We start from the raw sequence: 21,433 nt of genomic DNA, 5'->3' as shown, positions 1-21,433 counted from the left end.
ACAGGCACACACGGCCACAAGAGGACACACAAAAGTAATTAATGCAATGGCAGAAAAACAAAAAGACAAAAATTATAGTGATAAGACAACACTATGGAAGTGTTATTGTAGAAAATTTATTTGCAAACGTGTATCTGAATCTGTGCATGTGTTAGGGTTGTACGGTATACCGGTACTAGTATGGTATCGCGGTACTAATGAATCAAAAACGGTACTATACTGTTTATAAAGTACCAGTTCGCCATATTTTTCATATTTGTCAGGCATGACGGCGTGTCGTCGTCATGTCATGCTGGTTTTACGAGCAGAGGAGCATGTTCGGCAGCGCACACACACAGAATACATACAAGCAGACACAGTGTGTAGACAAAAAAGGGGGAACGGACGCATTTTGGCCTAAAAAGTAAAGATAAAGGTGAAGTTATAACACTGAAACACCCTCAGGAAGAGGTGCTTTAAGACATGGCTCGCTAGTTAGCAGCTAATGTCCATCCGCCGTGGCAACAAATAAAGTACTTTTTTTTTTACAAGTATCATGCCTGCAGGACGAGAAATAGCTAAACATGCTTCACTATACACCGTAGGAGGATACAACAGCTCACCGGCGTCACAATTAGGGCTGCAACAACTAATCGATTAAATCGATTAAAATCGATTACCAAAATAGTTGGCGATTAATTTAGTCATCGATTCGTTGGAACTATGCTATGCGCATGCGCGGAGGCTTTTTTTTTTTTTTGGTTATTTTTTTATTTTTATAAACCTTTATTTATAAACTGCAATATTTACAAACAGCTGAGAAACAATAATCAAAATAAGTACAAAAACAGTACAAAACAGCGCCAGGGCGGCGGTTAGGCTACGTCTCATGAGGTGGCGTAAGCTAGCCAATGATGTGGTCATGTGCAGCTCACGTGACGACGCCGTCTCCTTTGCTGGAAAAATTCGAAAAATGGCGCAGGAAAACAGTACCGATAGTTTAGCGGAGAAACATCTTGAGGTTATTGCTTCAATGGAGAAAAGTGTAACACCTAAGTCGTCAAAAGTGTGGGAACACTTCACTTTAAAGACTTCAAAGAAGACCTTTTCCTGCAAAATGGCACGGAAGTACAACATTGCTTAAGGAGCACCTGAAGAAGAAATATGTTGGAGCCATGGATGAAGGGAAGAACTCACAGTACGTAACTTTTTAAGTCCATAGTGGCAACAAGCATTCATGAGTTCAGCTTTTTTATGAGTAACGTTAAAGTTATGCCTTTGTTGCAACAACTGATAATGTGTCTCCGGCACATTTGACTCCGTTTTGAGAGAGAAAACGCACGGTTACCAATTTGGAAATAAACGTAACGGACAGAAATATCTCAGGTTGGTTTCATAATGGATCAATGTAGCCGGGCTGATAAAGCTATATAAATCAATTTAGATTTGAGTGACGCTTTAGTATAACTAAACGTTATGAAGGTGCTGGAATATTTCATGCTATTATTCAGAGGCAGCCTAAAATGAATCCTTTATTATTCACAACAGAAACGTGTACAATATCTGATTCAGTTCTGATGAGTTACATTTCTGTGTTATTATTGGTGTATGCTGCAGAAAGGATAGAAATGTAGTTTGTCTCTTTTATCCAATTATTAATCGAAGTAATAATCGACAGAATAATCGATTATCAAATTAATCGTTAGTTGCAGCCCTAGTCACAATGTAAACAAACGCCATGGGTGGATCTACACCCGACATCCACTGTAATGATACCAAGTACAGGAGCGTATCTAGTCGATACTACTATGATTACATCAATATTTCTGGACACATGACAACTTAAATTATGACCAATGTATGACCTTGTAACTACTTGGTATCGGATCGATACCTAAATTTGTGGTATCATCCCAAACTACCGTATTTTTCGGATTATAAGTCGCAGTTTTTTCAATAGTTTGGTGCGATTTATGTGTGAAATTATTAACACATTACCGTAAAATATCAAATAATAATATATTCAGTGACAACCAAAACCATCCTGTCCGGATTCAGAAAGGCTGGAATAATTGGAACTGCAACTGACGATGACTCTGACGTAAGCGACGTACCGATAGAAGAGGAAGCGGCGCATTTTCTACCTTTGGAGTTGGCAGAGTTGTTTAGAAGCGACACCGAGGAAGAAGATTTCATGGGATTTAGCGATTAGGAGTGACAGATTGTTTGGTAAACGTATAGCATGTTCTATATGTTATAGTTATTTGAATGACTCTTACCATAATATGTTACGTTAACATACCAGGCACCTTCTCAGTTGGTTATTTATGCCTCATATAACGTACACTTATTCAGCCTGTTGTTAACTATTCTTCATTTATTTTAAATTGCCTTTCAAATGTCTATTCTTGGTGTTGGATTTTATCAAATAAATTTCCCCCAAAAATGCGACTTATACTCCAGTGCAAGGGTAGGGAACCTATGGCTCTAGAGCCAGATGTGGCTCTTTTGACGACTGCATCTGGCTCTCAGGTAAATCTTAGCTGACATTGCTTAACACGATAATTAATGAGTAATCTCGCTGATAATCACAGTGTTAAAAATAACGTTCAAAATATAAAACATCCTCATGCATTTTATTCCATCCATCTGTTTTTCTACTGCACCGGCTCAACACGTCGCATTATTGGTAAGAAGTATTTTGTTTATTATTGGTTAAATTCAGAATAACAACGTTATTAAAAATAGTAATAGACTTATTATACTCTAAAAATGTCGGTCTTACTTAAAAATGCATGCATTTAGTGGTATTCAGTGTTAAAAAAAGTATGATATGGCTCTCACAGAAAAAATTTAGAATATTTGGCTTTTTATGGCTCTCTCAGCCAAAAAGGTTCCCGACCCCTGTGCGACTTATATATGTTTTTTTCCTTCTTTATTATGCATTTTTGACCGGTGCGATTTATACTCCGGAGCGACTTATACTCCGAAAAATACGGTAATGTAAAGTATCAAAACAACAGAAGAATAAGTGATTATTACATTTTAACAGAAGTTTAGATAGAACATGTTGAAACAGAAACTAACCAGATAATAATAGTAAATGAACAAGTGGATTAATAATCCATTTTTACAGCTTGTCCTTTATAATGTTGACAAAATAATAGGTGTATAAATGACACAATATGTTACTGCATGCGTCAGCAGACTAATCAGGAGTCTTTGTTTGTTTACTTACTACTAAAAGACAAGTTGTCTAGTATGTCCACTATTTTATTTAAGGACTAAATTACAATAATAAACATATGTTTCATGTACACTAAGATTTTTTGTTAAAATAAAGCCAATAATGTCATTTTTTTGTGGTCCCCTTTATTTAGAAAAGTATCGAAATACATTTTGGTACCGGTACCAAAATATTGGTATTGAGACAACACCAGTATGTGTAATCCAATTCACGTGTGTGTGTACTAATGTGTGACTGTACATCAATCTGTGTGTGTAATAAGACCGGCGTGTGTGTGTTTTAAGTTGTCTGTCCGTAGTATGAGTTGTCTGTGTGTAAAAAAATATCTGTCCGTATTTCGATCGGTGTGTGTAAAAAAAAAAAAAAAATGTGTGAGAAACAGGAACTTGGATGTCTATTTACACAAGACTTTTGCGACACCTCTGCCGCGCACGACTTTGTTCCTGCTTTTTTTTCTAGTTGTTTTTTTTTTTTTAAACACACGCCGATGGAAACACAGATGGACAACTTAACACACGCACGTGGATCTGATTACACACACACAGATTGTTACACGTGACTTTTGCAGAGTACGACTTATCTTTCTATCCAATAGATCAGGGGTCACCAACGCGGTGCCCGCGGGCACCAGGTAGCCCGTAAGGACCAGATGAGTAGCCCGCTGGCCTGTTCTAAAAATAGCTCAAATAGCAGCACTTACCAGTGAGCTGACTCTATTTTTTACATTTTATTTATTTACTAGCAAGCTGGTCTCGCTTTGCCCGACATTTTTAATTCTAAGAGAGACAAAACTCAAATAGAATTTGAAGAAAATATTTTAAAGACTTGGTCTTCACTTGTTTAAATAAATTCATTATTTTTTTTACTTTGCTTCTTATAACTTTCAGAAAGACAATTTTAGAGAAAAAATACAACCTTAAAAATGATTTTAGGATTTTTAAACACATATACCTTTTTAACTTTTAAATTCCTTCCTCTTCTTTCCTGACAATTTAAATCAATGTTAAAGTATTTATTTATTTTTTTATTGTAAAGAATAATAAATACATTTTAATTTAATTCTTCATTTTAGCTTCTGTTTTTTCAACGAAGAATATTTGTGAAATATTTCTTCAAACTTATTATGATTAAAATTCAAAAAAATTATTCTGGCAAATGTAGAAAATCTGTAGAATCAAATTTGAATCTTATTTCAAAGTCTTTTGAATTTCTTTTAAAATTTTTGTTCTGGAAAATCTAGAAGAAATAATGATTTGTCTTTGTTAGAAATATAGCTTGGTCCAATTTGTTATATATTCTAACAAAGTGTAGATTGGATTTTAACCTATTTAAAACATGTCATCAAAATTCTAAAATTAATCTTAATCAGGAAAAATTACTAAAGATGTTCCATAAGTTATTTTTTAAATTTTTTCCAAAAGATTCAAATTAGCTTGTTTTTCTCTTCTTTTTTTCGGTTGAATTTTGAATTTTAAAGAGTCGAAATTGAAGATAAACTATGTTTCAAAATTTAATTGTCATTTTTTTCGTGTTTTCTCCTCTTTTAAACCGTTCAATTAAGTGTAAATATCATTCATTATTAATAATAACATAGAGTTAAAGGTAAATTGAGCAAATTGGCTATTTCTGGCAATTTATTTAAGTGTGTATCAAACTGGTAGCCCTGCGCATTAATCAGTACCCAAGAAGTAGCTCTTGCTTTCAAAAAGGTTGGTGACCCCTGCAATAGATAATAATGGCAGTTATGGATGCCGTCAGAGGGTCGCTTGTAACAGCGAATAATGTATGAATTTGCCTCTGGATTTCATTATTAATTATATAAATTGTTTTACATTTACAAAATTTTACTGTAAAATAGTGTTTTTTTAATTTTTTGCAACATTTTACGGCAAATATAAAAACAGTAACACTGTTTTGTTTTTTATGGAAAAAGCTGGCAGCTTAGTTGCCAGATTTTTACTATTAAACTGACATTGGTTTTTACAACATTATGTTGTTAATGGAAAAACAGAACAAGTTCTTTTTTTATTCTGGCAACTTAGATGCCTGTTTTTTACCGTAAAAACACACAAACTGTCTTTCCATTTACAGTAATACACCGTTAAAAGCAAGATTTTACAGTAAAAATATGGCAGCTCAGTCAACAGAATTTTAACACTAATTTTTTTTTTTTTTTTTTAATTTACAGTAATATGCTGTAAAGAACACTGTAAATTTATTGTAATTTTTATTAATTTGATGGGTAGTTTGCTGTAAAATCATAAATCAGGCAGATATTTAAGTATTTATTTTGATTTAGACAAACATTTTTTTGGAAAGTATGATAATGTACGGTCATATTTGTTGCAATAATGGATACTATTAAAGTTTAAAAGGTATGCAATTTCAAGCAGTACATATTTTTTTCTGTCAAAATGAAAAAAATCAGTTACATTTAGTGAGAAAATATTAAGTACTTTATTGAGAACATATTTCCAAGTGCATACTTGCCAACCTTGAGACCTCCGAGGTGGGGGGCGTGGTTAAGAGGGGAATATATTCAAGCTAGAATTCACCAACTCAAGTATTTCATATATATATATATATATATATATATATATATATATATATATATATATATATATATATATATATATATATATATATATATATATATATATATATATATTTTATTATATATATAAATAAAATAAATACTTGAATTTCAGTGTTCTGGAGGCTATCCAGTAGATGGCAGTATTGTCCTGTTTAAGAGTGTCACAACATTGCTGTTTACGGCAGACGAACTGCTTTACGGTAGACTAAACGTGACTGCTGTTGTTGTGTGTTGTTACCGCGCTGGGAGGACGTTAATGAAACTGCCTAACAATAAACCCACATAAGCAACCAAGAACTCGCCCTCGATCATTCTACAGTTATGACGTCATTGGGCAGGCAAGCTGTTTATATTGTGGGAAAGCGGACGTGAGAACAGGCTGTCCCCACTCAAGTCCGCATTGAGCTGGAGGGGGCGTGGCCTCCAGCTCCGGCTGAATACCGGGAGTTTGTCGGGAGAAAATTTCTGCCGAGAGGTTATCGGGAGAGGCGCTGAATACCGGGAATCTCCCGGTAAAAACGGGAGGGTTGGCAAGTATGCAAGTGTTTGCGGGCCAGATCTGGCCCACGGGCCTTGAGTTTGACACCGGTGCAATAGTGGGTTCTTGCTTCACACACATCTAAATATCTATACGCACATTTTTTTTTCCCCCACACACACCGATCGAAATACGGACACAGATATATTTATATATATATATATGTTGGTTTTTTTAACACACGCGGCAATCGAAATACAGACACACATATATTTATATACATTTTTTATACATTTTTTTACACATGCAGCGATTGAAATACGGACACAAATATATTTATTTAAAAACATTTTTTACACACACGGCGATTGAAATACGGACACACAGATACTGTCAGAATAATTGTATCTAAGTTATCACAAAACTTTGTGTTTCCATGAGTTCCCGGCGAGAAGACAAAAGCTGTCTTTGATCCTACCAAGAAGAAGGCTTGTAAAACTCCACTGTGTAGGATGGGAAGCAACATGAAGGTGTTCTGTTTCTTTGATGAATTGTAATCCACAGAAAGATTTTGTCTTGACCCGAGAACTACAAAGCGGCCAGGAAGCAGGGCCTGACTCCCCCCAAGGAGACCTTTTCTTTGAACTGTTTTACGACCTTTTCTTTGAACTGTTGTAATCAAAGGCGATGAATGTTTACGACCCCCGTGCCTTAGAAACAGCTGTTGCCATGTAATCAGGGAAAGTCCAAATAAAAGAGGAGGCGTACAATCCTTCGCCGGAGCGTGGTGAGACTGTAGAGTACAGTCCAGACGTCTCTCCTCAATTGAGCCAAATTTAATTCTGTCTCTGTTTAATTCCTTGCTTCTTGTCTTGTTTAATAGATGTCATCAGTGTTTGAACCTGACAGATATATATATATATAAAACATATATATTAGGGATGTCCGATAATGGCTTTTTGCCGATATCCGATATTCCGATATTGTCCAACTCTTTAATTACCGATACCGATATCAACCGATACCGATATCAACCGATATATGCAGTCGTGGAATTAACACATTATTATGCCTAATTTGGACAACCAGGTATGGTGAAGATAAGGTACTTTTTAAAAAAATTAGTAAAATAAGATAAATAAATTAAAAACATTTTCTTGAATAAAAAATAAAGTACAACAATATAAAAACAGTTACATAGAAACTAGTAATGAATGAAAATTAGTAAAATTAACTGTTAAAGGTTAGTACTATTAGTGGACCAGCAGCACGCTTACGGACTGTATCCCTTGCAGACTGTATTGATATATATTGATATATAATGTAGGAACCAGAATATTAATAACAGAAAGAAACAACCCTTTTGTGTGAATGAGTGTAAATGGGGGAGGGAGGTTTTTTGGGTTGGTGCACTAATTGTAAGTGTATCTTGTGTTTTTTATGTTGATTTAATTTTAAAAAAACAAAAAAAAAACGATACCGATAATTAAAAAAAACGATACCGATAATTTCCAATATTACATTTTAACGCATATATCGGCCGATAATATCGGACATCTCTAATATATATATATATTTTTTTTTTTTTTTTACACACGCGGCGATTGAAATACGGACACACACATATCTATACACACATATCTATATATATATATATATATATATATATATATATATATATATATATATATATATATATATATATATATATATATATATATATATATATATATATATATACACATACATACATACATACATACATACATACATACATACATACATACATACATACATACATACATATATATATATATATATATATATATACACATACACACGCACAGATTGAGATACACGTTTGTAAGTAATTTTGCTACAATAATACTTCCATTCAACACATGGTCAAAGTATATGCTGTGGAGATCTGAATGGAGTGCTATAAAAAGCCACAATGAGCAGCATCCGGCAGATAAAAAGGCTATTGGATAGCTTCAGATGGCTATAATTCAGCTCATCTAAAATGCAACACAAACAGTGTACAGATGGAAGGTGTGCATTAGCTGTAAATCTACACTATGAGCTTAAAAGCGGATGCGTGGCAACACTAAAACACACTGCCTATAAGACAATGGAAGGATGATGGACAACGATCAACGATTACCCTCCTGCTCGCTCGGCTTTTGTATGCGCACACTTAACATTTAACACCACCACGGCGTGCTTACCGTGTCGTTTCCAGCGGTGGCCCCTTATAGAGAGGGAAGTGACAGCGTTTCGGGAGATCCTGGAGGCGGTGGGTGTTATCTCCACCTGGATACTCCGCGCGCCCTCCTTGGTGTTGCTCTTCAGCGCTGCTCCCCGCAGCGAGGACTTGATGGCGTTACCCACCTGATGGACGGGATAAGCACACTGTTAAGGCCAAGACTCCTCCAGAGCTGTCAGGAAAATTGCTGCAGCTACTTTGGCCTAATTTGCAGTTGTATAGCCTCTGGCCCGTCAGTGGTGACACCAAAATAGCTCTAGTGCTCATTATGTAACTCTTTTTTATTAAGGAAGAATATGTTTTTTTGAATGTTTGTTTCTATAATACAACTTAAGAGTGTTTTTGGATAAGAGTTGCCTCTTTGCTAATTGTTATGCTTTAAGTTACAAGCAAAACTTCTAGTTACAAACATCATGATGAAGTGAATGCCACACTGAATCCCGTAAAATCCGCCCAAAACATCTAGTCATAGTCGCTAGCATAGATGTGGCCCGCCACTTAATTTTATTTGGCCCTCGAAAGCCTGGAAATAATATGTATCAATAAAGTATTGTAACTTTTCTTACTAAATGCATTATTTTTCTATTTTGGGAGAAGAAGAAAAAAAAGTACTCCATGTAATCGCAATTTATGTTAGCTTAAATATTGTCTAATTATGCAAAAATATATTATCAAACATTCAAACCATTTTTAAATATAAATAAATACTAATAATAATGATTTTTAAAGCAAGTTATCCATCAAATTGTGCAATGTAAAAGTAGCAATAGATTTCATGGTAAAATTGTGAAATTTACTGTTTTTACAGCATTTTTCTCTAAATGAAAAAAACAGTACTTTTTTTTTTACTGTAATAAACTGTGGTGCCGTTTTGGCATTTACAGTAATACACCAAAAAATCTACACTTGTTGATTTGCGGTAAAAAAAAAAAACAAAAAAAACAAACTGGCAGCTCAGGTGCCAAAATTTCACCGTAAAATTGCAATTTTGTTTTTATTTACAGTAAAAAAACAAATTCTGTAAAATTCTGGCAACTGAGCTGCCATTTTTTTTTTTTTTACCATAAAAACAGCAGTACTGTTTTTCCATTTACAGTAATATACACTACATTTTGAGGTGAAATTATTGCAACTTACCATATTTTTTTTAACATTTTAATTAGTAAAAAAATCGACTAATAAAATGCATTAAAAAATCGTGTAATAATAGTATTCACTGTCAGAAGCGGCCCTCTGGGGCCAAACATAACTGTGATGTGGCCCTCAGTGAAAACCACTTTGACACACCTGTTATAGATCGACCTAACTTTGTTTTTTTTAAACACAGGCAGACAGAAAGCGGGTGTGAATGACAGTGCTGCGAAGAAGATTATTCATTGAAAAATTAAAATTAAAATCAAAAAAGTTGAATGTCGCCAACTGGGTAAAGCAATTTGAGCGTGTCACTGTTAGTGTGCACTATATCGAAGCACAATGAGTCTAATGCCAACCAAGAATGTTAAACTAATATTGAATTGGCAAACAATTAGTCAATAAAAGTCCGCTCTCCAAGATAAATGCTGTCCATTACGATTACATTACTTCATAAAACTCGTGTAGTTGTTAGAAGTACATTCTATAGTATTTTTTTTAATTAAATACTTATCTATAAGCTTGTTTTTCTATTTAAAAAGTACAGTACAGGCCAAAAGTTTGGACACACCTTCTCATTTCAATGCATTTTCTTTATTTTCATGACTATTAACATTATAGATTGTCACTGAAGGCATCACAACTATGACACCTGTGAAGTGAAAACCATTTCAGGGGACTACCTCTTGAAGCTCATGGAGAGAATGCCAAGAGTGTGCAAAGCAGTAATCAGAGCAAAGGGTGGCTATTTTGAAGAAACTAGAATATAAAACATGTTTTCAGTTATTTCACCTTTTTTTTTGTTAAGTACATAACTCCACATGTGTTCATTCATAGTTTTGATGTGACAATCTACAATGTAAATAGTAGGGATGTCCGATAATGGCTTTTTGCCGATAACCGATATTCCGATATTGTCCAACTCTTTAATTACCGATACCGATATCAACCGATATATGCAGTCGTGGAATTAACACATTATTATGCCTAATTTGGACAACCATGTATGGTGAAGATAAGGTACTTTAAAAAAAAATAAAATAAAATAAGATAACTAAATTAAAAACATTTTCTTGAATAAAAAAGAAAGTAAAACAATATAAAAACAGTTACATAGAAACTAGTAATTAATGAAAATGAGTAAAATTAACTGTTAAAGGTTAGTACTATTAGTGGACCAGCAGCACGCACAATCATGTGTGCTTACGGACTGTATCCCTTGCAGACTGTATTGATATATATTGATATATAATGTAGGAACCAGAATATTGATAACAGAAAGAAATGGGGGAGGGAGTTTTTTTGGGTTGGTGCACTAATTGTAAGTGTATCTTGTGTTTTTTATGTTGATTTAATAAAAAAAGACATGCACCTGGGGATAGGTTGATTGGCGACACTAAATTGGCCCTAGTGTGTGAATGTGAGTGTGAATGTTGTCTGTCTATCTGTGTTGGCCCTACGATGAGGTGGCAACTTGTCCAGGGTGTACCCCGCCTTCCGCCCGATTGTAGCTGAGATAGGCTCCAGCGCCCCCCGCGACCCCGAAGGGAATAAGCGGTAGAAAATGGATGGATGGATGGATAATAAAATAAATAAATAAATAAATAAAAAAACGATACAGATAATAAAAAAACAGATACCGATAATTTCCGATATTACATTTTAACGCATTTATCGGCCGATAATATCGGCAGGCCGATATTATCGGACATCCCTAGTAAATAGTCATGAAAATAAAGAAAACACATTGAATGAGGAGGTGTGTCCAAACTTTTGGCCTGTACTGTATGTAACATGTTAAAATTGTGCTGTTTTGGGAGGGCCGAGCAGGAATTAAATTGATCAATTAATTTGGGAGACATTGATTTGAGATTCAAGTGTTTTAGTAAAGGACTCCTTCACAGAGCCAATCAAGCTTGTGCATTGAGCTGCTACTGTATCGGAAATAATACATTTGAAAAATAAATAGTGTTCCAAACAAGTCATCCATGTGATTGAACCAACTAAAATAAAATCTATAATCCCATCTGTTTCAGATTTATGCACAAGAGAAAGCTTTGAATCTCAAAAGGCCCCTGACCTAACGCCTATTATGCCACAAGAGGTAAGACTCTTTACAAGTATTTGCAGTGAGGACATTCTTTAAGTGAACGCGAGTGGAAACATAATCCCGGAACACTGTGGGTTTTTTGTCCCGACCGCTGCAACACCTCGTTCATGAGTGGAAAAAGTTATGCGGATAAGAGGCATTTAGCTGCTATAGCCCCAAACTGTGGAACAGCCTGCCGGAGAGCCTCAGGACTACAGAGACCGCTAATATTATTATCCATTTTAAGCTTCATGTTGTTGTTTTACTATGTATTTGTGTAGGCTATACGAACCACCATAACCTGCTGCTCAAAATTAATTGCCCCTTGAGGGATTAATACAATTGTTTGAATTGATATATTTATTTTTAAAAATGGTTGAAAATGCACACCTTTTTTAATCAGGTTTTTCACTAATGATTTTAAACTCTGTTTAGGTTCTTTATTTGTACTTATTTTCTATTGTATGTATTGCCATTATCCCTACTGTTATTCTCACTATTTTATGTTTTTTTTTTTCCATTTATTTACTATTGTAATTAATATCACCATTACTACCATTGCCAGGCATTCATTTGACATGTTGTGCGAGGATTATACAGTACGGGCCAAAAGTTTGGACACACCTTCTCATTCAATGCGTTTTCTTTATTTTCATGACTATTTACATTGTAGATTGTCACATCAAAACTATGAATGAACACATGTGGAGTTATGTACTTAACAAAAAAAGGTGAAATAACTGAAAACATGTTTTGTATTCTAGTTTCTTCAAAATAGCCACCTTTTGCTCTGATTACTGCTTTGCACACTCTTGGCATTCTCTCCATGAGCGTCAATGGTTTTCACTTCACAGGTGTGCCTTATCAGGGTTGATTAGTGGAATTTCTTGCTTTATCGATGGGGTTGGGACCATCAGTTGTGTCCAAACTTTTGGCCTGTACTGCGTATAACAACATTCTATCAGTTGGCATCCCAGTGAGAGCAGACACTGTACAGTAAGTGATGTTTTATCATGTTTGCTGGCGCTCATGAGTAGTAATTAGGGATGTCCGATAATATCGGCCTGACGATATTATCGGCCGATAAATGCGTTAAAATGTAATATCGGAAATTATCGGTATCGGTTTTTTTATTATCTGTATCGGGTTGTTTTTTGTTTTTTTTATTAAATCAACATAAAAAACACAAGATACACTTACAATTAGTGCACCAACCCAAAAAAACTCCCTCCCCCCATTTCTTTCTGTTATCAATACTCTGGTTCCTACATTATATATCAATATATATCAATACAGTCTGCAAGGGATACAGTCCGTAAGCACACATGATTGTGCGTGCTGCTGGTCCACTAATAGTACTAACCTTTAACAGTTAATTTTACTCATTTTCATTCATTACTAGTTTCTATGTAACTGTTTTTATATTGTTGTACTTTCTTTTTTATTCAAGAAAATGTTTTTAATTTATTTATCTTATTTTACTTTTTTTTTTTTTAAAAAGTACCTTATCTTCACCATACCCGGTTGTCCAAATTAGGCATAATAATGTGTTAATTCCACGACTGCATATATCGGTTGATATCGGTATCGGTAATTAAAGAGTTGGACAATATCGGAATATCAGATATCGGCAAAAAGCCATTATCGGACATCCCTACACATTATTATGCCTAATTTTGTTGTGATGCCCTGCTGGATGCATTAAACAATGTAACAATGTTTTCCAAAATAAATCAACTCAAGTTATGGAAAAAAATGATGATTTTGTGACTTTGTGACTTTTTGAAGTCACAAAGTGCATTATTTTTTTTAACATGCCTCAAAAAAGCAGCTTGGAATTTGGGACATGCTCATGAGGAGGTTGAGGTGGGAGGGGTTGGGGGGGCGGGGTTGAGGTGGGGGGTAGGGGGTAGTGGGGGGATGTATATTGTAGCGTCCCGGAAGAGTTAGTGCTGCAAGGGCTTCTGGGTATTTGTTCTGTTGTGTTTATGTCGTCTGCGATGAGGTGGCGACTTGTCCAGGGTGTACCCCACCTTCCGCCCGATTATAGCTGAGATAGGCTCCAGCGCCCCCGAAGGGAATAAGCGGTAGAAAATGGATGAATGGATGGATGTTTATGTTGTATTACGGTGCGGATGTTCTCCCGAAATGTGTTAGTCATCCTTGTTTGGTGTGGGTTCACAATGTGGCGCATATTTGTAACAGTGTTAAAGTTGTTTATACGGCTACCCTCAGTGTGACCTGTATGGCTGTTGACCAAGTATGCCTTGCGTTCACTTGTGTGTGTGTGACAACGTAGATATTATGTGACTGGGCCGGCACGCAAAGGCAGTGCCTTTAAGGTTTATTGGCGCTCTGTACTTCTCCCTACGTCCGTGTACACAGCGGCCTTTTAAAAAGTCATACATTTGACTTTTTGAAACTGATACTGATAATTTCCGATATTACATTTTAAAGCATTTATCGGTATTATCGGACATCTCTACTCACAAGGCAATTATTTTGAAACTATGATTTATATAAGATCCTGTTAATGTAGATCCATAAGTCATGTGTTTTGATTGTTGCAGAGGAATGCACCTTGACTGGTGTAGTAATGCTGTAGGCTTAGTTCCAATCTGCTTCACCAGCAAGGATTTACAGCTAAACAGAGCGGAGTGGAAAGCATGTAAATAATCTAGTGGGATTACACACAGCTTGCGGACTGACACACCAGGCCGACACAATGCAGCATAGTGTGCGGTGTATAAAGGCGATACGTCTGCTTCGCATGCTTCCTCCTCTCACAGAACGTTGCGCTCACCAACAGCGCTTCGGGGAGCAACTCCAGCTGGGCCCGATACAGAACGTCATCCAGGGCTTTGGATCCCAGTTCCGCTTCCCCGTTGCACCTGCCCACAATGGACGTCAAACAACGATGATCAGATTGCAGTACTGACAATAGGAGTGGAACTTGACACCTCTAAAAACGTACAGTACATTGAATGTGACGCAGATTAGATGAGCACAAAAGAAAAACACAGACACAGTGAAAGTGTGTGTGCAGGCATGTGTGTACACTCACGATGCAAAGTGTATCCCTGTGAGGAGTTGAACCAAGAAATCTGATGTGACCGTCATCCGCGCGCTAATACCTTTATAGCGCCGCATCTGTTGCCGCGGGTAACCACATATACACACTCTGGAGGATAACCAATAATATGAGAAGTTGTAACAGTTCAACAGGGACGTCAAAATTGCACAGAGCAAAAATTCAATAGGTACTTGCGTGCATATTAAAAAACACAAAGTGTAATCATTAAACAGACTCGTGACTGAGAAGTGAGACTCGGAAGCTATGAAAGACATGCGCTAAGTGTGAAATCTTGCTGCCGTGTGTGCGGGTTTTACCGAGAGCTGAGCTGGCAGAGGGACTGGAGGGAGGTGGTGCTCATGAAGCTCAGTGCAGCGTTGTAGCACAGCAACAGGAACGTCAGCACATCAAATCTGACAAAACAAACACATTATACAGTGCTTTAAAAAGACACAATCTTATGTTCACCTAGTACACCCCTGTTATTTATGGCGGCCCTCGGAGAGCCACTTAACAGTGAAAATTATATATATATTTTAAATTGCTTCATTACACAACTATTTATTGTTATTAGAGATGTCCGATAATATCGGGCTGCCGAAATTATCGGCCGATAAATGCTTTAAAATGTAATATCGGAAATTATCGGTATTGGTTTCAAAAAGTAAAATGTATGACTTTTTAAAAGGCCGCTGTGTACACGGACGTAGGGAGAAGTACAGAGCGCCAATAAACCTTAAAGGCACTGCCTTTGCGTGCCGGCCCAATCACATAATATCTACGGCTTTTCACACACACACACACAAGTGAATGCAAGTCCTACTTGGTCAACAGCCATACAGGTCACACTGAGGGTGACCGTATAAACAACTTTAACACTGTTACAAATATGCGCCACACTGTGAACTGTTGCGTAGCCCAGCTCTTCCTCCGAGGGATTCTAAGGTGTTGGTCATTCCCGAATTCTTAAATGGCACATAAGCTGATGTTTATATTCAATCACCAGGCAGTAGTTGGTATTTTGTAGTTTATTGTCAAAGCTTTGAGGACAAACGTGAGACCAACCCAGTACACCAGCGTTTCCCTCGCCCGTCTAGATAGGTCTCCCCTCCTTCCTCCTCCACACCTGCTGTCCCCCAAGCCCAGCACCGCGCTGTGCTTCTTATCTTAGGAATGTTATGGCAGTCTCAACAGAGAGAATATTCAACACTGACTCATCAAGGACACTCGAATGCAAGCACTTTGTACCAGACGAGACATTAGCTGATGAAAATATGACTATAGGAGTTCAGAAAGAAGTAACACTTAAATATGGATATGGTTCTGATCTGGTTACAACAAGTCCCCCTTTAAGATCTTCTAATAAGATCTTTATTACTTGTACAAAACTTATAAGGCACGCCCCACATTAAAGTAGGTGCTGTTTTTTTTTTTCTTTAAGCAAGCTAGCAATAAAACAACAGCATATTTACATGGGAGACTGATGGAGGGAGTCCACGTCAATGTCGTCATGGTCAGGGAAGGAAACCAACAATTCTCGAAAGTCGTAAAGTTACCACTTTGCTAGACCCCCTTTAGTGACACTTAGCACAAGGGGCGATAAAGCAACCGCATGAGGCTATGATGGTCAAAAAAGCTCCAATGGAGACCAAGACAGACTTAATTAGGTCAGTCCACCTGCCAAATGTGCTTTGAAGCCAATCTTTGAAGGGGTCAGAGACCCCTGAAACTTCAGTAGTTCCCTAGATGGGGGCCCTCTAAACTGAGCCATCGGGGGAAGTGTTGTTAGGAATGAAGGTACAGCATTGGTCACCAAACATTGCAACTGAGGGTGACCGTATAAACAACTTTAACACTGTTACAAATATGCGCCACACTGTGAACCCACAGCAAACAAAAATGACAAACACATTTCGGGAGAACATCCCATAAACACAACAGAACAAATACGCAGAACCCCTTGCAGCACTAACTCTTCCGGGACGCTACAATATACACCCCCCGCTCCCCCTATCCCACCCCTCAACCCCGCCCCCCTCAACCTCCTCATGTCCCAAATTCCAAGCTGCTGTTTTGAGGCATGTTAAAAAAAATAACGCACTTTGTGACTTCAATAATAAATATGGCAGTGCCATGTTGGCATTTTTTTTCCATAACTTGAGTTGATTTATTTTGGAAAACCTTGTTACATTGTTTAATGCATCCAGTGGGGCATCACAACAAAATTAGGCATAATAATGTGTTAATTCCACAACTGTAAATATCGGTATCGATTGATATCGGAATCGGTAATTAAGAGTTGGACAATATCGGAATATCGGATATCGGCAAAAAGGCCATTATCGGACATCTCTAATTGTTATATATTTTTACGTACACTAAGAAAAATATGTAGATTTTAGAGTCAAGTTTAGCTGCCAAAATTTTACCATGAAATGTACTGTTTTTTACAATGTATACTGTAAATGTAAATGGGAAAACACTACCACTGTTTTACTGTAAAACCTACGGTCGTTGTCTTTAAGGTGTATTACTGTAAATGAAAAAACAATATTAAAATGTTTTTGTTTCCTGTTTTTCCAATACAATTCTGGCAACTGAGCTACCGGATTTTTACCGAAAAATTATTTCTATATTGTACAATTTGATGGATAATAGGTTGATTGGCAACACTAAATGGTCCCTAGTGTGTGAATGTGAGTGTGAATGTTGTTCTGTCTATCTGTGTTGGCCCTGCGATGAGGTGGCGACTTGTCCAGGGTGTACCCCGCCTTCCGCCCGAATGCAGCTGAGATAGGCTCCAGCACCCCCCGCGCCCCCAAAAGGGACAAGCGGTAGAAAATGGATGGATGGATGGATGGATGTCCACCCAGTACACCAGGGGTGTACTATGTGGCAGTTATTTATGGCTGCCCTAAGAGGGCCACTTTTAACAGTGAATAATATATACATTTTAAATTGCTTCTTTACACAACTATTTATTGTTATATATTTTTATGCACACTGTAGGAAAAATATGTAGATTTTAGAGTAAAGCTTAGCTGCCAAAATTTTACCATGTTTTTTACAATGTACACTACAATGTCCTTGTCCTTATTTTTCAATGAAGATAACTTTAAACTAGTCTTAACTTTAAAGAAGTACACTCTATACATTGCTAATGTGGTAAATGACTATTCTAGCTGCAAATGTCTGGTTTTTGGTGCAATATCTACATAGGTGTATAGAGGCCCATTTCCAGCAACTATCACTCCAGTGTTCTAATGGTACAATGTGTTTGCTCATTGGCTCAGAAGGCTAATTGATGATTAGAAAACCCTTGTGCAATCATGTTCACACATCTGAAAACAGTTGAGCTCGTTACAGAAGCTACAAAACTGACCTTCTTTTGAGCAGATTGAGTTTCTGGAGCATCACATTTGTGGGGTCAATTAAACGCTCAAAATGGCCAGAAAAAGAGAACTTTCATCTGAAACGCGACAGTCTATTCTTGTTCTTAGAAATGAAGGATATTCCACAAAATTGTTTGGGTGACCCCAAACTTTTGAACGGTAGTGTATACTGTAAATGTAAATGGGAAAACACTACCACTGTTGTACTGTAAAACCTATGGTTGTTTTTACGGTGTATTACTCTAAATGGAAAAACAATATTAAACATTTTTTTGTTTCCTGTTTTTCCAATAAAATTCTGGCAACTGAGGTACCAGTTTTTCTCGTAAAAATAATTTTGACATTGTACAATTTGATGGATAATAGGTTGATTGGCAACACTAAATTGGCCCTAGTGTGTGAATGTTGTCTGTCTGTTTCTATTGGCCCTGCGATGAGGTAGCGACTTGTCCAGGGTGTACCCCGCCTTCCGCCCGAATGCAGCTGAGATACGCTCCAGCACCCCCCGCGACCCCGTAAGGGACAAGCGGTAGAAAATGGATGGATGGAAGTTGCTTCAAAATCACGAGCCAAGGACATATTCAAGTACTTATTTTGATGTTTGGAATGTGTGATAATATATTTGTTGCAATATTAGATTACGTTTAAAATACAAATTTGCATACAGTACATGTATTTTTTTCTGTCAAAATAGAAAGTTGACTACATTTAGAAAGCAAATAAGACGCATGGTAATTCCAGGCCACATAAAATGAAGTGGCGGGCCACATGTGTAGTACACAGCAGCAAATCCAACTGGCAGGATAATATTAACCAGAGAGTGTTTCTTAGGAAGTACAGTATTGCCAACGTTTTATTTCAAGCACCCTGCCATAGTGTCATGCAGCTGTGTAATTATGAAGATGACTTTCAAGTGACCAACACAGACCTGGAGGCCAAGCTGACAACTCAGATTGGAGCCTTCTGATGATAAAAGCCTCTGGGTTCCTTACAGTAGATGCGAGGAACCCTGAAAGCAACACAACAACTTTAAAACTAACAAGGTTGGACAGCTGGTATAGGCCAACTCTGAATTATGACCGTAATGCAGTCCTTCTCAAACTGTGAGGTGGGCCCTCCTGGTGTGAACATAGTTTTTGTTTTTTTTGCCGTACTCGAATATGCGTATGTAGGGCTTGGCTTCAATGTGACTACGGTGGGAGACTCGGAAAGACCTGTGGGTTGTTTTCTTTAATGGTAATAAGTAGGGATGTCCGATAATGGCTTTTTGCCGATATCTGATATGCCGATATTGTCCAACTCTTTGATTACCGATACCGATATCAACCGATATATACAGTCGTGGAATTAACACATTATTATGCCTAATTTGGACAACCAGGTATGGTGAAGATAAGGTACTTTTTAAAAAAATGAATCAAATAAAATAAGATAAATACATTTAAAAACATTTTCTTGAATAAAAAAGAAAGTAAAACAATATAAAAACAGTTACATAGAAACTAGTAATTAATGAAAATTTGTAAAATTAACTGTTAAAGGTTAGTACTATTAGTGGACCAGCAGCACGCACAATCATGTGTGCTTACGGACTGTATCCCTTGCAGACTGTATTGATATATATTGATATATAATGTGGGAACCACAGACTGTATCCCTTGCAGACTGTATTGATATATATTGATATATAATGTAGGAACCAGAATATTAATAACAGAAAGAAACAACCCTTTTGTGTGAATGAGTGTGAATGGGGGAGGGAGGTTTTTTGGGTTGGTGCACTAATTGTAAGTGTATCTTGTGTTTTTTGTGTGGATTTAATAAAAAAAACAAAAAAAACACACAAAAAAACAGATACTGATAATAAAAAAAACGATACAGATAATTTCCGATATTACATTTTAACGCATTTATCGGCCGATAATATCGGCAGACCGATATTATCGGACATCTCTAGTAATAAGGATACAATGTTATGCAGAGGTGTACTTATAACACTTTTATAGACAAACTGTACTTTTGTACGAAGAGGAAGAATTTTGATGGACATCTTTAACTTTGTTGAAAAGGAGATATTAATCATTTTGTATGTGAATCAGAACTGACAACTATTTATCAAGAGATCTGTTGTATTTCATGGATGTAAATTGTGCTACAAAATGAGGACAGGAAGTGAACATACAGTACGTGCTACTACATTGCTCATTGGAAATGAGAAAGGATTTAATAGGCTTGGCTTCTTCCTACTTCTTTTTGAACATGTTCTAAAGAGAAATGTATATATATGTCAACTGTATGATGTATCACTTGTCAATGCATGTGTTCAAAATACATTTAAACCAAAGTAAAATCAAGACATTCAAAACATAGTACACAACAATAATAACATGTAAAATTCCGAGGTTTTTACATGTGTCGTAAACCCCTCACTAACACAAATGTACCTTGTACACGAATACATAAACACTTAAAATACATACAGTACAGGCCAACAGTTTGGACACACCTTCTCAGTTCAATGCGTTTTCTTTATTTTCATGACTATTTACATTGTAGATTGTCACTGACGGCATCAAAACTATGACACCTGTGAAGTGAAAACCATTTCTCAACCTCTTGAAGCTCATGGAGAGAATGCCAAGAGTGTGCAAAGCAGTAATCAGAGCATAGGGTTGCTATTTTGAAGAAACTCGAATATTATTATTTCACCTTTTTTGTTAAGTACATAATTCCACATGTGTTCATTCATAGTTTTAATGTGACAATCTACAATGTAAATAGTCATGAAAATAAAGAAAACGCATTGAATGAGAAGGTGTGTCCAAACTGTTGGCCTGTACTGTATATCATAATATACACTTCCATTTTAAAGTTAAAGTACCACTGATAGTCACACACACACACGAGGTGTGGTGAAATTACTCTCTGCATTTGACCCATCCCCTTGTTCCACCCCCTGGGGGGTGAGGGGAGCAGTGAGCAGCAGCCGCACTCGGGAATCATTTTGGTGATTTAACCCCCAATTCCAACCCTTGAGGGAAGCAATGGGTCCCATTTTTATAGTCTTTGGTATTGACTTGAGTAAAGGTTTGAACTCACGATCTACCGATCTCAGGGCGGACACTCTAACCCAGACCTGGGCATTCTGCGGCCCGCGGGCCACATCCGGCCCTTTGTGCGTC

The 21,433-nt window shown here is 36.8% G+C and overlaps 1 protein-coding gene across 6 annotated transcripts in view; it reads right to left on the bottom strand.

The window, feature by feature from the left end:
- hycc1 (hyccin PI4KA lipid kinase complex subunit 1) overlaps window positions 1-21,433 on the bottom strand; it is an 86,424-nt gene that overhangs the window by 11,449 nt on the left and 53,542 nt on the right. For all 6 annotated transcript variants that reach the window (XM_062029469.1, XM_062029470.1, XM_062029468.1 and 3 more), the window contains 4 exons: window positions 15,177-15,272; window positions 14,851-14,967; window positions 14,590-14,677; window positions 8,529-8,691 (listed from right to left, as the gene is read on the bottom strand). In XM_062029469.1, coding sequence (XP_061885453.1) covers window positions 8,529-8,691; window positions 14,590-14,677; window positions 14,851-14,967; window positions 15,177-15,272 — 464 coding nt within the window. The remainder of the gene's footprint in view (window positions 1-8,528; window positions 8,692-14,589; window positions 14,678-14,850; window positions 14,968-15,176; window positions 15,273-21,433) is intronic.

Source organism: Entelurus aequoreus, linkage group LG20 (genome assembly GCF_033978785.1).
Source record: "Entelurus aequoreus isolate RoL-2023_Sb linkage group LG20, RoL_Eaeq_v1.1, whole genome shotgun sequence".
Lineage (NCBI taxonomy): Eukaryota > Metazoa > Chordata > Actinopteri > Syngnathiformes > Syngnathidae > Entelurus > Entelurus aequoreus.
This window is presented reverse-complemented; position numbering and strand designations above follow the sequence as displayed.